Below are 20,769 nucleotides of genomic sequence, written 5' to 3' on the forward strand. Positions count from 1 at the left end.
ATGAACGACGGGTTCCAATTCTGCTGTGACGGCCCACTCTTAAGGGGAAGGAAGCATTGAGACACGTTCAGTGCTCGTTGGTGGAAAGGAACGGCAGAAGTCAGAGGGTCCACAAACAAAAAGAAAGTTTTGACCCGTAAATTACACGCTTGGGATGGAAATGGGTATGGGAGTCCTTGAGCACAGGGCAATGGGGTTTGCGTAAAGGGAAAACAAATCAAAGAGGAAAAGGTGAATTAAAGGCAGGAAAAGAGAGGGAAAAAGAGAAGATTAAAGAGAGGAGAAAGAGAGAAAAAGAGATCACCAGCCCTGGTTCCAGCGTTCCTCTGCACCCGGCAGTGCGGGTTCGGTGCCGCTGACCTGGCCGTGTCCCCGCAGGTCCGGGCTCTGTCCTACGGCTGCCAGCTGGCGGGGGGAGCTCTGCCCGGSCCCGCGGGGCTGCCCGGGGCGCTCCTGGCCGCTTCCACCCAGCTCAGCGCCTGCCGCACCGCCCTGCGCCTGTTTGATGACCTGGCCATGCTCCGGCACAGCTGCAGTTACGGGCTGGGTCCCGAGGTGAGCGCGGCTCCGGGGATCCCCGCCAGCCCCCCCGGCCCCGCCGCGGCCGTGCCCCATGTGCCGCTCCCCGCAGGGCGAGGACGCGCTGGTGCGGGGGCTCTCGGTGCTCTGCAACGTGGCCAACCAGCTCTACTACCCCTGCGAGCACCTGGCGTGGGCGGCGGATGTCGGCATCGTCCGCGCCGGCTCCCAGAAGTGGTGGACGCGCAGCACGGCGCTGTGGGGCTGTGCCCTGCTCCTGGGCATCCTGCGGTACGGCCGGGATGGGCACGGGAGGGTCGGGAATGATCCCAGTGCCCCGACAGTGGGATGTAGCACAGGGCCCTCTGTCTGCAGGAGTTGCTCTCCTTTATTAAAGCAGTTAATGCAAGAGGAAAAAAGCCCTGCTGATGGGTGCTGTAGTAGAAATAACTCTCTTCTTTTCAGATCCCTGAGAATCTTGTTCCAGTTAAGAAGAAAACTGAGCCAGCACAAGTGGTATGATTCCTCTCCATGGCTATACAGCTAATCATGGAATTGCAGAATGGTTTGGGTTGGGAGGGGCCTTAAAGCCCACCCAGTGCCAYGGGCAGGGACAYCTCCCACTGTCCCAGGCTGCTCCCAGMCCCAATGTCCAGCCTGGCCTTGGRCACYGCCAGGGATCCAGGGGCAGCCACAGCTKCTCTGGGCACCCTGTGCCAGGGCCTCCCCACCCTCCCAGGGAACAATTCCTTCCCAATATCCCATCCATCCCTGCCCTCTGGCACTGGGAGCCATTCCCTGTGTCCTGTSCCTCCAKCCCTTGTCCAGAATCCCTCTCCATCCTTCCTGTAATTCACCCACATCTGTCAGTTCTCACTTGTACCCATCACAGTCAATGTGACATTCTGGTTTATCACTAATTTTACCTTTTCTTCCAACAGCACTTCTTCACCTCAGAGCCAGCAGAAGTTGAGAGCCCAGGTGAAGGCTGAAGTTCTGAGCATCCTCATGGACACAGCAGATCTCTCCAACGCAATCCACTGGCTGCCTCCAGGGTTTCTCTGGGCAGGAAAGTTCCCTCCATGGTTAGTAGGGCTGCTGGGAACCATCTCCTCCCTGATTGGAATCTACCAGGCATCAAGAGGAGGAAATTCTGAAGCTGCTTAAGCCATAACTGAGCTTCAGGAGCCCAGTTTTCACATGGTGAAAGTGCCTTTAGTGAGGTAGGGTGTATTTTAACTTTCCTGGGTYGATGATTGTCATTCCAAATATCCCATAATTGGGACTGGAATCAAGATGCCTGTTGCAGAGGGGATTGTTTGCAGCTGATAATTTTTATCATTCTTCATCAGGGAAATAATTCAGGTGAATTCCCTGAAAATCAAGAATCTCCTACAACTGGTAAAACTAAGGGGGAAAGAGTTGCTTCCATCCTTCCTTCCTCTGTCCCAAAAAGATAAATGCAACCTTCCAGTGTTTTCTGTCACTTAAAAGAGCACAAAGTCAGTGTGAATGGTCATGGCTGTCACAGAGAACTGGTAAGGCACAAATCCCGTGAGTTTATACTCTGGGCTCGGCGCTTGGTGCTGCATCTGAGCCAGGGCAGTGAGTCCTGGGAGCTCTCCAGGTGTTTTGGGAGAATTTTGATATTCAGCTCAGAGCTGATGGCCAGAGCTCAGCCAGGAGCGAGCAGGGATGTTGTTTGTGACAGCTCTGTTTCCTTCGAGGCGAGGGGGGAAGGAAATAGCAACTGGAAGCAGCATGAACCTTCCTAACCTGCCTTACTCCTTTAAGGAAAAATGTTAAAAGTTGAGACTTCCCACAGAGCTGAGGCTCCAGCTGTGCCTTTGTGGAGTGCCACCGGGTGGAGCTCTTCCACCAGGCTCCGGCAGCTGCCAACGGACCTTTTTTTTAATTAAAAAAAAAAAAAAAATCCGGAAATTTATAAATCACCTTTCAAAGGAGCAATCAAACCAATAAACCAATGCCGAGATGGGGTTTGCAGTTACAGTTCCGGGCGTTGCCAATAATAAACGGCACAAATGCTTCAAAGGTGGCCTTGGCCTTGAGTGATCATTCCTTCTGATAGCAGGGAAAAGTTCTTTATCGGGTTCTGGAAAGCTCCAAAGCATTAGTGCTGTGTGAGCTGCAGCTCCACATGTGTCACCAGCCTTCCTCCTGCCGAAATAATTCCCAGGCCCTGCCTGACTGCAGTGGAAATGCATCCTTTGCAAACAGTTCTGCTTAGTCTGCKTGTCCCTGCCCCCCAGCACGGCACATGCTGCGCTTCCAGCAGGTTTGACCTTGGATTTTTGTTGTTGTTTTTGGCCTGGACATGAGGAACCGCGTCCTGCCTGTGTTCAAAGAGCAGAGCAAGGCCTGGATAYTCTTTATCCTTTGCCCTGTCCTTGGTGTTTATCTGGACCTTCACCCTGCAGAGTGTCCCTGAGGATGCCTTCCTGGCTGTGCTGGGAATTTGCTGCCAGACTGACCGATTTTGGTGCAACTCTGACTGTAGGCTGGGCTTATCTGGAGGAGACTTGGTTTTTCTCTACTTTTCTCAGTCCTGTGCCTGAACAAGGGGGAGCACCCAGGTCCTGSTTAGAGGTAGCTCTGGCTGTTGCCTGGTTCTGTCACCCACTCTGATGGCTCCTGTAGTTAGGGGTTTTTAACAATAAATCAGGTTTTTTTTTGTATTCTTAACCCTGTTAAATCACTCCTTCAGGACTCATTGGACTTAGCACAGGACAAGGTGTAGCTCTACCAATTTAAAAAACAAAACAAAAAACAAAAACAAAACAAAAAGCCCCGTACAACCTGAGGCCAAATTAGTAAATCTCTAAACCATGTGTTTAACGTAGAGGACACTGTAAAACTGCTCTAAGTGCACTTGCTTCATCAGTTCCTCAACAAGTGACTTTAAATTGCAGCTGGTGAAGCTGAAATGCACAGAGATAAATCAAAATGAGGTAATTCAAAATTTATGGAATTTATTTCTTTTTTTCTTGAGGTGGTTTTGATCCCTGCTGATACACAGTGTTTAAACACCTGTGGTGGCTGCTGCTGCCTCTCCAGGGCAGCACTCGCTGTTTTATAGCACAAGACGTTCAGACAGACCCAGTCCCCTAAAAYTTGGTGGTTTTTTTCCTCTTTTCAGATGTGGCCATTAACCCAACTCAGCTCTTGTTCCTGAGAGGGCGACAGTGCCTTTGCTCGGCAAGGAAAGCACCCCGGTTTTGGTGGTGCAGATGATGGGCTGGACTCCAAATTTCTGAGGTGGGCTCCAAGCAGGAAAACATTTGCTGAGCAGGGCTGGTTTGTTGGGCCGCGACCTGCCTTTGTCAGCAGGCCGGGATCCAAAGGCCGCGGGCAGGCGCTGATCCCAGCCCGCCTGCCCCGTTTTTTATGGCYCTTTATGGCGGGGTGGCTCCGTCCGCAAAGCTCCGTCGCACTCGGGAGCCTCAGATCTGCCGTCCCGGGCTCATGGCGGGGCTCCCCGCGGCCCGGGCCGTGTTGCGGTGCCGTGCTGCGGTGCTCGGATCTGGGGACACCGGGGGACACCGGGGGACACCCGCACACGTGGGGAGGGGACACGGCCACGCTGCCCCCGGGCAGGGCGGGRCAACGCGCGGCGCATGCGCACGGCSGGCCCCGCCTCCCATTCACAAAGAGCGAGAGCCGGGAGCCGCGGGCGCTGATTGGCTGCGGGSCGGGAGGGGGCGGGGCCGGCACGGGGCGGCCACGCGGCGGCGGCGGGGCGGCGGCAGAGCCGGAGCGGAGCGGGGACCGTGCGGGAACGGCCACGGAACCGGGGCTGGGATCGGCTACGGAACCGGGTACGGGATAGCGGGGCAGGTGCGGGACTGCGGGGACGGGTGCGGGATTGCGGGGGCAGATGTAGGACAACTGGACCGCGTGTGGGACAACTGGACCGCGTGTGGGATAACTGGACCGCGTGTGGGACAACGGGACCGGGTGCGGGGTCCATCAGGCGCGGGACCGCGGGGCCGGGTGTAGAATCGCTGAGCCAGGCGCAGGATAGCGGRACCGGGCAGGAGACCGCAGGTCCGGGTGCGGGACCTCTAAGCCAGKTGGGAAACCGCGGAGCCGGCTGCGGGACAGCGGAGTCCGGTCGGGGACCGATGGCTGGGTGCGGGACCGCGTGCGCGACTCCTGAGCCGGCTGCGGGACCGCGGGGCGGGCCGGCGCGGGCATCACCGGGAGCGCACATCACCCCCTCCCCGGTTCTACCTGGGACACGGCGGAGCCGTGCGCTGCCCCGGTGTCTGGTCCGGGAGCTCCCGGTGCCCCTTTTCGGTCAGTGCCCCTGGGCTGCGGGTCGCCCCCGCCGCGCTCCCGTTACCGGCCGGTACCGCGCTCCCGCCGCCGGCTCCTCTCCGCCGCAGTCCCGGCCGTGCCGGGCCCGGGACCGCGCTGCCCGTGCTGACTCGCCGGTTTTGCCTCGCAGAGCGGCCTCAGCACTATGTCCGTCAGCAGCCACGAGAACCGGAAATCCCGCTCGAGCTCCGGCTCCATGAACATCCACCTCTTCCACAAACCGGGCCACGCCGACAGCCTCCTCACCCAACTGAACCTGCTCCGCCAGCAGAACCTCTTCACCGACGTGGTGCTGCGGGCTGGGAACCAGAGCTTCCCGTGCCACCGCGCCGTCCTGGCCGCCTGCAGCCGCTACTTCAATGCCATGTTCAGCGGGGGCCTGAAAGAGAGCAGAGATACCGAAGTCAACTTCCAYGACTCCCTGCACCCCGAGGTGCTGGAGCTGCTGCTGGACTACGCCTACTCAGCCCGRGTGCTGATCAACGAGGAGAACGCGGAGTCCCTGCTGGAGGCYGGGGACATGCTGCAGTTCCAGGATATCCGGGATGCTTCGGCTGACTTTCTGGAGAAGAATCTGTACCCCGGGAATTGCCTGAACATGCTGCTGCTGTCCGATGCCCACTGCTGCGARCGGCTGCTGGAGCTGTCCTGGAGGATGGCGTTGGCCAACTTCACCTCGCTCTGCAAGACCGAAGATTTTCTTCGACTGCCCAAAGACAAGCTGCTGGACCTGGTGGAGAGYGAGGAGCTGGAGGTGGAGGATGAGACGCTGGTCTACGAAGCTGTTATGGGCTGGATCCGCTATGATTTGCCCCGGCGCCACGAAGTTCTGCCCGAGCTGCTGCGCTCCGTGCGCCTGGCCCTGCTGCCTGAGCCCTACCTGCGGAAGCAGGTGGCCTGCGAGAAGCTGGTGACCAGCCACAAGCTGGGGGAGGAGATCGTGGCCGATGCCGTGCGATGCAAAATGAAGATCCTGCAGAACGACGGSCTGGTGACGGGGTGCTGTGCCCGGCCCCGCAAGGTCAGCCAGGCCCTGCTGCTGCTCGGGGGCCAGACCTTCATGTGCGACAAGATTTACATGCTGGACCATAAAACCAGCGAGATCATCCCTCGTGCCGACATCCCCAGCCCCCGCAAGGAGTGCAGTGCCTGCGCCATCGGCTGCAAGGTCTACATCACGGGTGGCAAGGGCTCCGAGAATGGTGCTTCCAAGGATGTCTGGGTCTACGACACGCTCCACGACGAGTGGGCCAAAGCTGCTCCCATGCTGGTGGCACGGTTTGGCCACGGCTCCGCCGAGCTGGACCACTGCCTGTACGTGGTGGGGGGTCACACGGCCATGAGCGGGGCCTTCCCGGCCTCTCCCTCTGTGTCCCTCAAGCAAGTGGAGCACTACGACCCTCAGCTGGACAAGTGGACCCTGGTGGCTCCGCTCCGGGAAGGTGTCAGCAACGCCGCCGTGGTGGGAGCCAAGATGAAGCTGTTTGTTTTTGGGGGCACCAGTGCCAACCAGAACAAGCTGCCCAAGGTGCAGTGCTTCGAYCCCTGCCAGAACCGCTGGACGGTGCCCGCCAGCTGCCCCCAGCCCTGGCGCTACACGGCYGCYGCCGTGGTGGGCAGCCACRTCATCGTCATCGGTGGGGACACCGAGTTCTCCGCCAGCTCCGCTTACCGCTTCCACAGCGACACCTTCCAGTGGTCCAAGTTCGGGGATGTCACCGCCAAGTGCATCAGCTGCCGYGCTGTCACCTCAGGGAACAGGCTCTACGTGGTGGGGGGCTACTGCGGGGCTCAGCGCTGCAAAACCCTGGACTGCTACGACCCCTCATCTGACACCTGGAGCAGCGTCACCACGGTGCCTTATTCCCTCATCCCCACCGCCTTCGTCAGCACCTGGAAGTACCTGTCAGCCTGAGCGTGGCGAAGGATCTGGAAGGTAAATAGYTGTGGGTCAACCCTGAGCTCCAGGTTAAACCTCGAGGGGCAAATGCACATGGCTCTGGGCTAGAGCTGTCTTAGAGCACAGCCCTGTGTGAACATCACTCCAGAACTTCCAGGCTGGTAGTTTGGGATCTAAAACCCTGCAGGAGAGGGAAAGTGTCTTTAGGTGCTGAAACACTGCAGGGAGAAGATTTGTATAAATAACGAGACTCTTAACCTGGCATCTTGGCCTGWGCAAAGATTTTGGGGAATGCTGTGTGTGAGGATTGGATGTCATCCCTGGGTCAGGAAGCTGGAGGAGCCGATGTTTTTGCAGGCAGGCTGTCTGCAGGAGCTGGGACAGACCCCGTGGTGCCACCGGGTCCGGCTGCTGCTTTTAGCTCAGCCTCCTCMTCCTCCTCCTGGTGCCACACTTAATCTGCCAGTGGCACCCAAATGTCTTGTGGGACGCCAGAGCTGTGAGCTGGTGCCAGAACAAGATTATAGCTGGGATTTAGTCCCAGAATGGTGGGTAATTGCATTTATAAGACAAGCCTTGTCTATGTATAAACACAGGGTTTCTCTGCTTCTAATTATTCCCTGGTGTCCCTTTCATGCCACTGYTTTCCTGCTACACAGAGATTGACTTTCAACATTTGCAACTGGAATTAAACCTTTCTAAAGGCTTTTGGCAGAAACGATGCCAGTAAATCACAGACTGTGCAGGGTTCTTCTTTTCTCCTTGTGAGAGTTGTACTATCTAAATAAAATTATTTACTGTAATAAAATATCCAGTGATACCTTTAGRAAATTCCTGGCTGTGGGGGGGATGTGTTGTAGCAGCTTTTTTTGGGATTTGAGGCCTGTGGGGTTGCTGTGTGCTGGTCTCACWATTCTCTGCTCTGCCCCACAGGCTTCTCACCTGATTTTGCCAGTGCCTCCGTTGACTGAAGATGCAGATGAGCACACAGAGGAGCAGGACACCTCCTCCCAGCTGGCATATCTGTGAGCTGGGTGCCAGCATGGATCCCATCAGCACCAGCAGGGCTCAAGGCAACACGGTTTTGGCTTTGAATGGCTTCTGCAAACCCATCCCCTTGGTCAGGCCAGGGAGGGGACAAGCACAGAGGGACCTCCTTGGGCTGACAGCTTGTGCTGTCCCTTGAGACAGCAAAAGGTTTTCAAGTGTTCTCCTAACTTGTGTGATCTCAGAGCAGGAACCAGAAGGATTATTTTGCTTTTGGTGATACTAGAAAGGACAAAGGACACTCCTGACCAGCTGCAGGCTCTGGACTGTGCTGCTGGACTCGCAGCACCCAGGCAGGTGCCTGGAATGTCAGAACATGTGACAGTACTTTGCCCACGGGCTGGTTCTGTACATTTAGGGTTTTTTTATACATCAGTTTTGTGTGTTTATTACTCAGCCTGGAGCTGCTTTAATAAATCTGATTAAAATCCACTGTGTCCCTGCTCTGTGTGCTTAAGGTGCAGGTATTCCCAGCCCACACTTGAGACCATATTTAGTAAAATAATGAGGAGCATTCCCTGGTAGAGTCCAAATCAAGGACTCAAGTCCTTCTTTATCTCTGTAACATTGAAGTGAGTAAAGCTCAGGTTTCACACAGCCTTCTAGCTTTGAAAAAGACACAAATCTGTTCAAAACTTCAAAGATTAAGGAATTCTTTGCTCTTACCTGTCCATCCTCCACGGAGCTGGGGTTTCTCACTATCCCAAAGAATGCCCCTTCTGTCCCCAAGGCTGTGTGCTCCAGGTAAGGTGAGGCAGTGCCTGGGAAACAGAAGCTCTGTTAATGTAGGGAGGTGAGACAGGAACCAGCAGAGTCAGAGGAAACAGRTACGGAAGGTACAACCGACTGTCTCACCACAAAAGCATGGTTTGGGTGTGATCCATTATTTCAGGATTAAATAAATCAATGTCACAACTCTTCCGAGCTGCTTGCACAGGCAAGAGCTGGCAGGATGGGAAGGCAAGGAGCAGCCCTGYTGCTGGGGGCTGCAGCAGATGCACCAGCTCCATTCCCACCTTGTTTTCYGACGCCTTTGCCATTTTCAGCCCCAGGCTGGGTTTTTTCTTGTGCATCCTTGCTGTGCCTTCTCTCCATTGCTGGCTGAGCTCAACGGGACTTGTCAGGCTGCAGAGAGGAGCCCACAGCCTTCCTGGAGCACATAGGCAGAAGGGAGACAGACTCATTTTGATGGGAAAAGGCTGTTAAGATCATGGGATCCAGCATCTCCCAGCCTGGCTGTGCCTCACGAGCGGGGGAATGGGACCAGCAGCCGTCTAGAAGTGTCTCCAGCCCTGTTACCCAGCCTGCTTCACCTTTGTTACATCTCCAGCTCCTCCTGAGGGCTGGACAGAGTCCGACTGTGCTCAGGGACTCAGAGGAGCGGAGGTTTCATTCATGGCCCTTTGAGCAGCAGCAGCTGTTTTGTTTATGCTGCCAAGCAATAAACGCTGGCTCCCYGCCACATCCGCCTCCCGCTCCAGGGATGGAGCGGCTTCCAGCAGCACGGATCCGTCTGCCTGGGCCTTATCTGAGCCAGGCTGGGCTGTTCTCAGCTGGGGAGTGAGCCCCAGCTCTGCTGCTGCTGCTGCTGCTGCAGCCTTTGCACGGGCTGGGCATTGTTGCCTACTTTCAATCCAGCCACCTCTCAGGGAGAACCTGCACTCCAAGCACACCTGGGCTGGGTTCTCCATGGTGGCTCCCTGCTGCTGGCAACAAAGCCAGCAACAAAGCCAGCAACAAAGCCAGCAACAAAGCCAGCCCGGGCTGCATCGCTTCATCCTCCCTTACCTGGCACAGAGCCCCGTGCTGTCCCTCCTGCTCCACCTCCTCCTGGCAGGAACCAGCTCCCAGCTCCCTGTGTACCCTGGGGAAAACTAAGGCAGCTTCACTGGTGCGTGCCTAAATCGTCCCAACAGACCTGTTTTCCCAGTTGGACATTTCCATGCATGGATCCACTTGCTGCTTCAGTGCCAGGGCCACAAGGTTCAGCCAATTGAGSTGGAGGTGAATTTGGTTGCTGGGGTAGAAATGCTCATGAATGAATAAAACGGATTTAGAATCTCAGCATAGCTTAAATCTAGGCCTCTTCAGAGCCCTGCTTTATGTCTGCACTTCCAGCTGCAGGAGTAAACACCTGAGTCCACAATCACATCTGGAAGAGCCAGCACATGTGGGCATCACTGGGCTCAAAGCCAAAACAATCCAAGGGTGACATCGCTGTCCCATGGGATGCTTCTTACACAAAGCCTGGAAGCCACCACAGCCAGAGAAATATGGGATCAGACTGATCCACCTCTCTCCTGGCCAAAGACAGACAGCGTTGATTTTAAGGGAACTGCTGCTCAGGTTCATAGGTGTCTCCTGCTCAGCAGCTCCTGCTGCCAGAGCACCAAGACAAYATGAGGCCTTTCTCCCATCCAAGCAAAGCAGTGGCTGAGAAATACCCTTTCCCAGTTAAAATGGAATATGGATCATTCAAATGATYACACCCACTACACATCTAGCAAGGAACTCTTAAAATGAGAATTCATAGCAGCTAGGAAAAACTAAGYTTTAACTACACACTGTGGTTTTGTTCATGACTTCCAGTGCTCTAGAAGGCAAAAGGGATATTGCACACTTGAAATTCCCTGGCAGATCTGCATGCCACATGCAGTCATCTGGGATTGCTTCAGGTCTAGCAAGACACTGTGCTCCATGCAGTGAAAYGACATCAGCTACTGCTCTGACACGGGAGGCGCAGACCTGCATTGTGGTGTCAGCGAGCAGTTTTCATACTCCTGTGCACAGGGAATCACAGATGGTTTGGGTTGGGAAGATCTTAAAGTTTACTCCGTCAGACCCCCTGCCATGGGCAGTGACACCTTCCACTATCCCAGGGTGTTCCAAGCCCCATCCAGCCTGGCCTTGGACACTTCCAGGGATCCAGGGGCAGCCACAGCTGCTCTGGGAAACTTCAGGGCCTCAGCACCCTCACAGGGAAGGATTCCTTCCCACTGTCCCATCTAACCCTGCCCTCTGTCTGTGAAGACATTCCCTCTTGTCCTGTTCCCTCCAGGCCCTTGTGCAAAGTCAAGGAGCCCCAGAACAAGATCCTGCCCTGTCTGAGCCTCCAGTGCGTGTGGCAGTACTGTGTGTCCCCTGCTCCAGCATTGCCAGCTCCAGAAGGGTTTGGCTTTTATCCTCTGCCAGATCCCACGGGCCCAGAAACAGCAAACAATGAAGGACAAGCCCCATACCCCTCATCTGCTGAGCCTTGGGCTGGCCCCATTGCTGGGATGAGAAATTAAACCGGATTTGAGTCACAGGGCTGAGGAGAGGCAGCAAGCAGCACATTCCCACTGTCAGAGCACACCGTGGAGCCAATATCCTTTGTGCATGTTTGTCCTCCAGCATCTGGCTCGCAGATGTATCTCAGATGCACGTATGGGAACCATCAGCCTTGTCTCACCCACATGAAAGAGAGAGGTTTAGCATAAAGCTGGTCATTGCCGATGGCCTCGGCATGATTCATCCACAGAAAGAATGTGGTTTGGGTTTCGGGTTAATTAGCTACAGATTGGAGAGAGACAAGGCAAGGCGGAGCTGCTGGRATATTGAGAGCAAGGGAGCAGCTCTGAAGGCACCGCCAGCCGTGTCCTGAAGTCACAYCCTCGCCTGAGATCACACCCTCGGTGTCTCACAGAGTGACAGCGTTATCAGCGCCACTGCCAGGCAAAGTGTTTGCAATCCCCGAGGAATGTCTGCCCCGCTGTTGTGTCAAAAACCCAACACAGCAACACCTACACGCCTTTGAACACGGATGGCTGCGGCAGCACCCAACTTCTAACAGATGCAAATTCTGCCCAGGATTTTAACTTGCCTCTGCTCAGCTCTGGGCTGCTGCAGCTGGGCAGTTCCCAGTGGGAAACTGTGCTGCAGAGATCTCTCTTGGCCGTGTTAACACTGGATCTCCATGATCCAGGCTCTTCTTGTCTTTCTAGAAACAATTCCTACAGGTCTGACACATGAAAACTGCACGAGAGCACAGTGCAGCTCCTCTTASCTTCTCTCCTAGACTGTCCCTCTCTGCTGGCCCCCACAAACCCACTTTGATTCCATTTCTTGCTGCCAAAAATATTTAGAAATGGCCAGGCAGTTATTGGCCTTGCTGTGGTGACACAGACACGAGGTCTGGAAGCACAGAGGCAGTGACTGATCTCCAGCGGGCACTGTGACTCAGCTCCCAGGAGCTCCACACATGGAAGGAATAYTTTCCTGAAGCAAAAGCTTCTACACACACTTTGAGACGTCATTCCCTCACATGTCAGCCTGTTAGTTCCCATAAAGACCAAGTTCTAAACACTGGTCTGCTTAGAAGTCTTTGATTATTTATGAATGTGGAAAAGTAGAAAAAAAAAATTGTTTTTCCAGTGGAGTTGCAGTTTGTGTCGCAACCCAGATGTCACATGCACTTCAGAGGCTGACAAAYGTTGGCTTGTTTTACTGATTCCCACACACAAAGGCCCAGAGTCCCCCAAAGCTGCTTTGATAAACCCCAAAGGCAGTGAGAGGCAGAACACACTGCTGGCACTGCCACCAGTCCTGGCTCAGGCTTCTCCTCAGCYCTGGATTCTGATGATAAAACCCTCCCTCTTCCTTGAGAGCACCAATCCAAGGCCCAGTTCTCCCAGTGTCTCCCTGGTTTTGCATCTGTTCTCCTCTCTAGCAATGATTGGAGGTTCCAGCCCTCGGATTCACTCGCCAGCTGTGGCACCAGTGGGGATTTCACCAGGAAACTCAGCCTGCTGCAGAGCTGGGAAGAGCAGCCCCAGCCAGAGGCTATGGGATGGTGCTGGCTGGGAGGGCTGCCAAACTGGCACSAGCACTAGGGAGAAAGTTTCTATTTTTGTTATCCTTGTTCCAAGTGGGAACCGATACTGCCTGGGACAGAGCCAGGCATGTCTCAGGCTGGCACCATGCAAAGCACCTCCTCGCTAATGTAAGCAACTTAACCAAGTTCTCTCTCTCTCTCTCACCAGCACATTTCTGATGTTTGGAGCAGCTGATCTTTCCCTCAGGTGTTCACCTCACTGCCAAGGGCTGCAGCTATTTGCATTCTGCACTGAACAGCTCCTATGCTCTGTCCTCTCCTTTGGAAAACTGTCAGAGTTTCGTTCCTGTGGCACATTATTTCTGTCCAGGGTAGAAAATGAGAAGCATGTGAGAAGTGGCAGCTGCTTTGATCTTCATTCAAATAGAAAACAATAAACAATTACATAGATATAAAGGCAGACAGTTTTTTAAATGTTCTTTTTTTTATTGCTAGAAGTTGGTTTCAGTCCTATTGCAGCTCTGAAATCCTTCAGTGGAGAAACATTGCAATCATTGTAAAAATCATCATTTGGTGTGCTAAGATCAAGTTTACAATTAATCAAGAGTGCACAATTCAACAGAATATTAACATTTAACCATCAACTTTACAAATAAAATAAAGACTACAAAGATGTTGCTACTGCAGTATCAACAGTAAWGGAAATATTTACAATGTTTACACCCTAACAAAAAAACAAAACCAAACTCTTCCCCAACAAAATGGTCAATTTAACCATGGACCATGATTATTTATTAAATCTTTACAGTGCAAGGTGGGCCTAGAAACCAGACCTAAGACTAAAGAGCGTCAAGAGAGTTCACAGCTCTGAGTGAGATGCACACAGTTATGCCAACAGGATCTACACCCATGAGAGATCTCCTTCCGGGTACAGACAGAAATGGAATTTGAAATCAACTTTTCTAAAGTGCTCCAATTTCTTTCAGTACAAAAATATAAAAAACTGATTTATAAACATGGCACAAATGTYATGAACCAGAGCTCGCACAGATGCTGTCTGAAGAGGAACGTGCTGATGGTGGATGATGAAGTCGCCAGTGGTTACGAAGATGTTGGGTCTGGTCTCGAAGAGAGAGCAGGGGAAAGGCTTTGCTTTGCCTACAGCACTTGTGTAACCTGGCATGCAGATCTGTTTCCTGGTAAATGTGAGAACTGCTGGGGAAGACAACAAAATCTCCAAACTCCCTTGCATGGGGGGCACAACACACAGGGACTCCACTGAGCAGCACCGGGGAGCCTCAGCTCCCATTCCGCAGAGTTAGAAGTAAAATGAAATAAGTATTTTTAACCCTTTCCTAGTTTAAGTTTCGACTTTCATTGTAATTGCAAATTACAAACACCAAGCTCCATGTATGCAGAATCATCTGACTACTACTCAGAAAGACAAAAACTGCCTGCAAATTATTTAGAATGACTCCTAGCTGTGCAGGAAGGCGAGTAGCTGGGTGAGCAAGCGTCTCTAGGAACACCAATTCTTCTGCCTCACGCTGGGGGATGATCAGCGGTCTCAATTCGTGGGACATGCCACAGCTACAATCCACAGACAGCACAGATAAAAACTAGGGAAGCACCCACAACACACACAGGGCAGCTGTGCTCAGCACTAGTGACCATGGAGGGATCCTCAGCCCGGAATATGGAACCACCACATTCCAGATGGGAAGAGAAAGAGGAAGCCTCCTTTACACCAGAGTTCAAATTGAAATCAGAACCATAGAAACAGCCTCTATGTTGCAACATCACAATATTGAAGGACAAACATGCTGATAATTTTAAGGCTGTGACACCAAGCAAACACRGCAGCAGTTCAAAGCTCATGCTGGCATTTCCTCCACACCCCAGCTCAGAGAGAAGCCAAAAGGCACCTGGGAGGCACAGAATTTTGAACTGTCTAATCCTCAGAAATCACTGAAAAGTTTTATCTGAAGTGATCAAAAAGTCCAATAGGAAGGTTGTGACTCAGAATCCATAGCAGATTACTTAGCACAGGACACAGCAGTACCTTGCAAACTAATTTACCTAGAAAGGAACAAGATTTGACTGGTTCCAAAACCAGTCCACTCAACAAGAGTGATTTGTTAACAATTTCACAGATTCAATTTTGCACAACTGAAGAGATCCATTATCCACTTAAAGAAAGTCATATTCATTAAAAGAAAATAATTCACTTGCTTCCCTCAGCCTTCTATAGATCACCTGCCCACGCTCTGGTGGGTGACCCTGCATTAGCAATAAGGTTATCACAGCACCTGCTAATTCTAGAACCTTCTCCAGGGCAACCCAAGTGACAGAAGACACTGTCTACTCAGGGTSCAAAGAGGTTTCATAAAGGCAGCTGCAGCCAGACACGTGTACTGAGGACAGAGAATGACTTCTAAGGTCATTTCTCAGTCAYAGATWGAAGACCCATATTCCAAGGAGCTTTTTGAGTGCTRAACCAACAGCTTGGCCTGTCACAGGCCTGGATCCATTTGTTAATAGCCAAAACTTACTTCAAACACTGCTGACAAGAAGTATTAAAAAAGTTAYGTGTAAGTTAAAGCATTAAAATAATAAATGGGACCTCACTGCAGACTTTTCTTTTCCAGATGTCACTGCTCTATATTCAAACTCATCCATTGCACAGAAGAAGAAAGCAGCCACTGAGTTGCTCCAGCCCTTTCAACGCTGCCTCCCATACTTTAGGACAGGCACAAAATAAAGCTAAATAAATGTTTCCAAAAATTGATTCCAAGCACCCAATCTGACATCCCTTTTTGGCCAAGGTGGTTTACTCCACAGATGCAACTTAGCTTTAGGCTAAAACTCCTAAAACCCTGGTAATTTAAGGCAATGGGGGCATCGAGTTGTCACTAGGAGTGGCCCAAACCACAGCAGGAAGGAGAGGACAYACTGTGCATTCCTGCTGCTGTCCTGTGCGCTTCCAGGAGGAATTACAGGGGATCAGCGGTGACTGGAGCCTGCACATCACCCGATGGAAAAATCAGTGCCAGTCCCACAGAGCTGCTGGATCTCACACTGCTGCACTGATCTGGAGTTACACTGATTTTAAGGATTCYCTCCATTCCAATCTAACTTTCAGGAATGCAGAAACTGAATATGGAGTAGAACCCATCGACAATATCATATCACAACAACACTAAATCACCACATGGAAAAATCCCACACTGTTTTCTGCTGACAATCACTCCAGGCTCTGCAATGCTGCTGATTTACCAAGGGTGCTTTGGTATTCAAGCCAAGTGTGTCCAATTTCTCTCACTGGGGGCTGGGGGAGCAGCCCCAATCTGGTAAGGAGCCARACAAATTCAGAGTTCCCTCTCACTGAACKCAGTGCCACTGAGTTTGGTTTGTAYCAGCASGACTCAGCTAAGGAAAAGACCCTKAAATCCAAGAGCTGTTCCAGCAGGAGTACTTGACTCTAACACCATCTCAGTATTTTCTGGCTTCTCTTTCCCCTGACCATTAAATTTGGGTTTTTCATTTTCTCATCTGAAGGCAATAACCCAAATTATCACCATTTGCTGTGCTTTCTGCTGAAATTTGATAAAGTGTCTTGCACTGTAACTACTGAAATAACTTTAAAACTCTCAAGCAAAGTGAAGTTATGGCCTTAAAGACATCACTAAACATCACATAGGGCCTAATCACAGGGACAGCCCAGTGATTTGGGGAGACTGGCAAACAGCCACTGGATCCACTGCCATGAGATTGGATGGAGAACTGACCAGGCCTTCCATCCACTGCTGCTAAAATCACTTTAAATCAGTTAAAGATATATATAAAAAAACTATTATCAATCCTGTTCTGAAAGGTATTAATCCAAGTTTTTAAGCTTTGAGATCCTGATTCCTTTAATTCTGTAACAATACCCCTAAACAATCTCTCCTGTGCATCATTATCTGACCAGTCACATTCAACATAAACCAGAACACACATCCTTGGGTGAGGTGTGTGAATAGGATCCAAGATACAGAGTGAAAAATACAACACAAAACGACTGTGCAAATTACTACAAAGGGAAATAATGCCTTTTCAGCAGAACACTTAATGTCATCACCATTCCATGATCAAGAACTGACCCATTTCACAAGAGGTATCAAAGCTGGTTTAGCTGAAAGCAGCTAAACACAGGTTCAGCTAACAGTATTTTTTAATATATTCTTAATTTTAAAACCAAACAGTTCTYATTCCCTTCATTCCTAACATGATGATGCAGAGAAGTCTCTGCAGTAACAGCAGCTTTGATATCTTCTGGCACTGGGAGTAAAGTCCCAACAAATTAACAGACAAACAAAAGATGCAGAAAACAGGATTAAACAAGACAATAAATTACTGCATTCGAATGCTTCTTAGACATGTCTTCAGCAAAGAACAAAATCCAAGTCTCTAAGTTCATTCTGAACCAACTCATGAGTTTGCCTGGGAACCTGTACTGCTCTCCCCAGCAGGGAGACAGGGTCCCAGTGACGCTGGTGGCCAATGAAATGTGCATTCAGTCCAATTCTTCATTATCACGGTGAATTCTCACATGTCCAACCCTTCTCCTTCAYGGAAAGGTGGAGCTCCTGCCCACAGAAGATGCTGTCAGAAGCTCACCTTACCTTCTCTTCCACTGTACCTGGCCACGGGGCTTGTGCCACTGGTTTCACAGTGCCTGGCACACTTGGCTGGGCAGGGACTGGCTCGCTGTCACCTGGTACCAACACACAACCCATTACTGACCTGGACCTGGAAAAACAGATTTAAAAATTTGCAGCCATTTTGGGGCCTACTATTAAAACTTTTTACATAAAAAACCTGGGTGGCTCAATGTCACTGATAACAATTCACAAGATGGTGCCCAAGAACAGTTACATTCTCCAAAAAGAGCACATTACAATAAAGGTCAGAATTTTAACATGCTCTGAATCGATACACCCATGCCACGTGTCAACACATTGGAGAATTTAAAAGCAAATAGTTACTACTGTGCCCTCATTMTGAGCTGCTGGCAGAGAAGCCAACAAAGTAGGACAGTAATCCTGGTCTGGTCCTTGCTAGCAGTAACTGGGCAGGGATCAGAAGACATGCATGTGGGGTCTCCATCACGGTGCACACTGGGGCCTGAGTTCTTGAAACAGTGTGTCAGGAGATTCATCTTCAAATGGAAACAATTAGAAGAAAATGACATCTTCTTTGCTGGTATCATCTTGCACATTCAACATGCTGGGCTGAGAGGGCACCAGGGGCTGAACCTGAACGTTACTGGGCTTGAAGAGGTTCGCTGAGGCAGATGAAAGTGCTTCTGGCTGAGCATCTGTAGGGCCATACAATTCTAGGGGGGAAAAAATGGAAGAAGACATATTCATGACACTGCAGAGAGAGCCTGAGGCATTTCCATGGACAGGCAAGATGGCCAAGGCATACCTGGCTGGAATGCAGAGGTCTGGCTGCTTGGGAGGGATGGACTTGCTGACCGCCTTCCTCTCAGTACAACCTCCTCTCGTCCAACRAGCCTGGGGGGAAGCAGCTGCTTCTGATCAACAGAGGCTGAAGAAAATATTTTATATATTAATATTTGAGGCAAGCAGCACTTCACAAAAGTCACTACTTCATGCTAGGACCACTGACACCTTTACACACCCAAGGAAACTACAAAAACACAAAGAGCTGGTCCTACTTAATTTTTCTCTTCAGCTGTTTAAACTATGAATGCTTTTCTCTTCCTTGAGACTGCTAGTTCAGACCCTGGCAGACCCTGACAATTTCAGATTTAAAACCTAGTWTTATCAAGTAGAGCAGAGAGGAAAAAAAAATCATCTTTGTCTGTAGCATTCAAATAGCAAATGGCCATTTGTGCTACTTCTAACACGCAGAGCTGTGATGAACTTTTGTCTCTGCTCTCCATCTGTCTCACAGCTGCTCAGCMGTACAGCCCACTGATTCTGGTGTTACTGCCTCTCAGTTTCTTAATTTCAACAATAAAAGCGATTCATGAAATGGCTATTCTGGATCTAAAGAACTTCTCTCTTTCAGTGCACATTCCTGACACGTCACAAAACCCAMATTCAATACACAGCGTTTTGCCTCTGGTACAGAACGTTTTGTTCCATTTTATTCAAAGATCTACACATGGGCATAACAAGCATGCAGCCCACTAATGGTCACAAGAGAACAGACCAATATATTTGTGGTTTATACCTTTCATATAAATAACAGAAAAACACCATTAAGTCCATTTCCAATGCAGAGACCATTATGTAAGAGCTATTAAAAATAAACATGGGGAGATGTGGCATTAGGATTTTATTTGCCAGCATTTGGTATGCAGGGTAAGAGGATACAGGCTTCATTTGTGTGCAAGACCATAAACAAGTTTGCAAAGGCACTAAACTTTAAGCATGACAGAGACAGATGTTTCTGCCATATGCCAAAGCCACTCCCCCTCCTCCCTCTGTCAGGTTTGGCACCAAGTCCTCTGTAYAAGTGCAGGCCCAAGAGATGGACAATGCTAAAAAGATAATTTTGTAACTTAAAATTATAGGCCATTCCCCTAAGCTGGCAATGAGGTTACTTTAAGTGGCAGAAATAAAGTGGTTTTTAGTGTGTCTGTCATTGGCAAAGATCACTGCTCCAGTACCCAGCATTTTGCAGCAGAAATTAYACCAGGACAGGGTGACTGTGTTTTTACTTGCTTCTATTTGTGACAAAATTAGCCCTTTTCAGCTCCACAACACACACAGCATCTCAATTTTGGCCTGGAKATCTGTATTTAATGACTGACTGGGAGCTAAGAAAAGTCCTGAATTCAATGTCACTACAACTCTAGACAGACAGGAAGAAAAGGCTATGCCAGCCTCAAAGCATTTCACTCATGCACAATGGCATTTTTTTGTTGTTGTTTTGATATTTTCCTTTAATACTACAGTTGGACAAGAAGGTTTTACATCCAGGTTTACAACCTCTCACCACCATTCTGTCGTGTTGGAACGTGCAACTGTTTTCAATGTTATCCCTTTTGACTGTATTTCCAATTCATATAGCAGAGACATGTAACTTCTAATAGGTTAAGAGATTTTAACAGCAGAAAACACACTGTGAGTTGTAACATATTAATTTCTGGGTTCCATACAGAGGTTTAACTGCAGTGTTTGTCTCTCTGCGATCCTGGTGGAGATGAGAAATGCATTTAAACAGACTTAAAATCGCACATACCTGAACTGTCTGTCCTGTGAGATGCTTTGCCCTTCCCACCTTTCTCCTTGCTTCCTTTTGTGAAGGTGGCCAGCTTGGTGGGGATCTGCTGCTGGACTGCAGCTGGTTTCTGGATCTGGTTGGTTGCACTCAGGAGATGGATTGGCACTTCGTTCTTCAGGGAGGGCCGGTTCTCCAGGGTGGTGCTGTCCCTGCGGACCAGGTCCGGCCGCTCCAGGAACTCGAGCCCGGCCACTGAGCTCACTCTCACTGAGGATTTGGAGCCAGCTGGAGATGGTTCCACCCCTTCTCCGTTGAAGCTGATGGAATGACTGATCATCTGGCTCTGCATGAGGAAAAAGGTATTTTAAGTTACCCTCTCCAGCACAGCAAGAGACCATCCCTAGCCCTGAGAGCGTGAAGCACTTCCTAGTGCAAAGCAGAATGGGTTAGACAAAGCCTAAAGTATGGTGGGAACAGAAAGAAAAGCAAGACTGTTAAGTGTAAGACACTGAAAAAAACCTTAGAGGCTCCAAACCGCTTAATATTGCACCTAGGAAACAGCAGATTGCATAGGGAGATGATAGGGCAGAGAGAAACCAGGACTTGCAGACAGTACCAATGAACTGATTGATTAAAACCTCAAAATTTCCATTTTCAAACACAAGRAATGTTTTCAGAAATCAACTGCACAAAACACTCTTGATGTAACACAGCTTCTGCAATCACTTGCCTGCAATAGGACAGTTCCTATATTTGAAAACTGCYCAGCTGGCCACAAATGAAAATAACTTATTCTCAATTTCTATCTTTTTAAAAAATGTTCTCATTGCCTGGGTGGAATTTCTGAGACACTGGGAAACTGCCAAGCTCTGATCTCTCTAACAGTGGCCATCACCAGCTACTTCAGATGATG

The 20,769-nt window shown here is 50.5% G+C and overlaps 3 protein-coding genes across 7 annotated transcripts in view; 2 read left to right on the forward strand and 1 right to left on the reverse strand.

Moving 5' to 3' along the window:
* Positions 1-3,336, forward strand: part of PEX11G (peroxisomal biogenesis factor 11 gamma) — a 7,022-nt gene extending 3,686 nt beyond the window's left edge. Inside the window, exons 2-5 of one of the 2 annotated variants that reach the window (XM_057386080.1) lie at positions 379-555; positions 632-810; positions 985-1,035; positions 1,461-3,336. In XM_057386080.1, coding sequence (XP_057242063.1) covers positions 379-555; positions 632-810; positions 985-1,035; positions 1,461-1,686 — 633 coding nt within the window. In that variant the 3' untranslated portion in view covers positions 1,687-3,336. Of the gene's footprint in view, positions 1-376; positions 556-631; positions 811-984; positions 1,036-1,460 lie in introns of both variants that reach the window. The other variant, XM_057386081.1, reaches the window with a different exon arrangement.
* A 927-nt stretch (positions 3,337-4,263) lies between these two features.
* Positions 4,264-8,231, forward strand: LOC130585533 (ectoderm-neural cortex protein 1-like). 2 transcript variants are annotated; one of them, XM_057386078.1, is made up of 3 exons: positions 4,264-4,374; positions 4,988-6,793; positions 7,691-8,231. In XM_057386078.1, the coding sequence occupies exon 2, from the start codon at positions 5,003-5,005 to the stop codon at positions 6,770-6,772; it is 1,770 nt and encodes a 589-aa protein (XP_057242061.1). In that variant the 5' UTR covers positions 4,264-4,374; positions 4,988-5,002; the 3' UTR covers positions 6,773-6,793; positions 7,691-8,231. The 2 variants fall into 2 exon arrangements, with proteins under 2 accessions (XP_057242061.1, XP_057242060.1); XM_057386077.1 differs by having other exon boundaries at positions 4,264-4,355.
* Positions 8,232-13,089: 4,858 nt separating this feature from the next.
* The window catches only part of ARHGEF18 (Rho/Rac guanine nucleotide exchange factor 18), a 31,155-nt gene continuing 23,475 nt past the window's right edge, over positions 13,090-20,769 (reverse strand). For all 3 annotated transcript variants that reach the window (XM_057386073.1, XM_057386074.1, XM_057386072.1), the window contains 3 exons: positions 19,875-20,199; positions 18,087-18,209; positions 13,090-17,994 (listed from right to left, as the gene is read on the reverse strand). In XM_057386073.1, coding sequence (XP_057242056.1) covers positions 17,834-17,994; positions 18,087-18,209; positions 19,875-20,199 — 609 coding nt within the window. In that variant the 3' untranslated portion in view covers positions 13,090-17,833. The remainder of the gene's footprint in view (positions 17,995-18,086; positions 18,210-19,874; positions 20,200-20,769) is intronic.

This window comes from Malurus melanocephalus, unplaced genomic scaffold, assembly GCF_030028575.1.
Source record: "Malurus melanocephalus ecotype Western Australia unplaced genomic scaffold, MMel_1.1 scaffold_906, whole genome shotgun sequence".
Lineage (NCBI taxonomy): Eukaryota > Metazoa > Chordata > Aves > Passeriformes > Maluridae > Malurus > Malurus melanocephalus.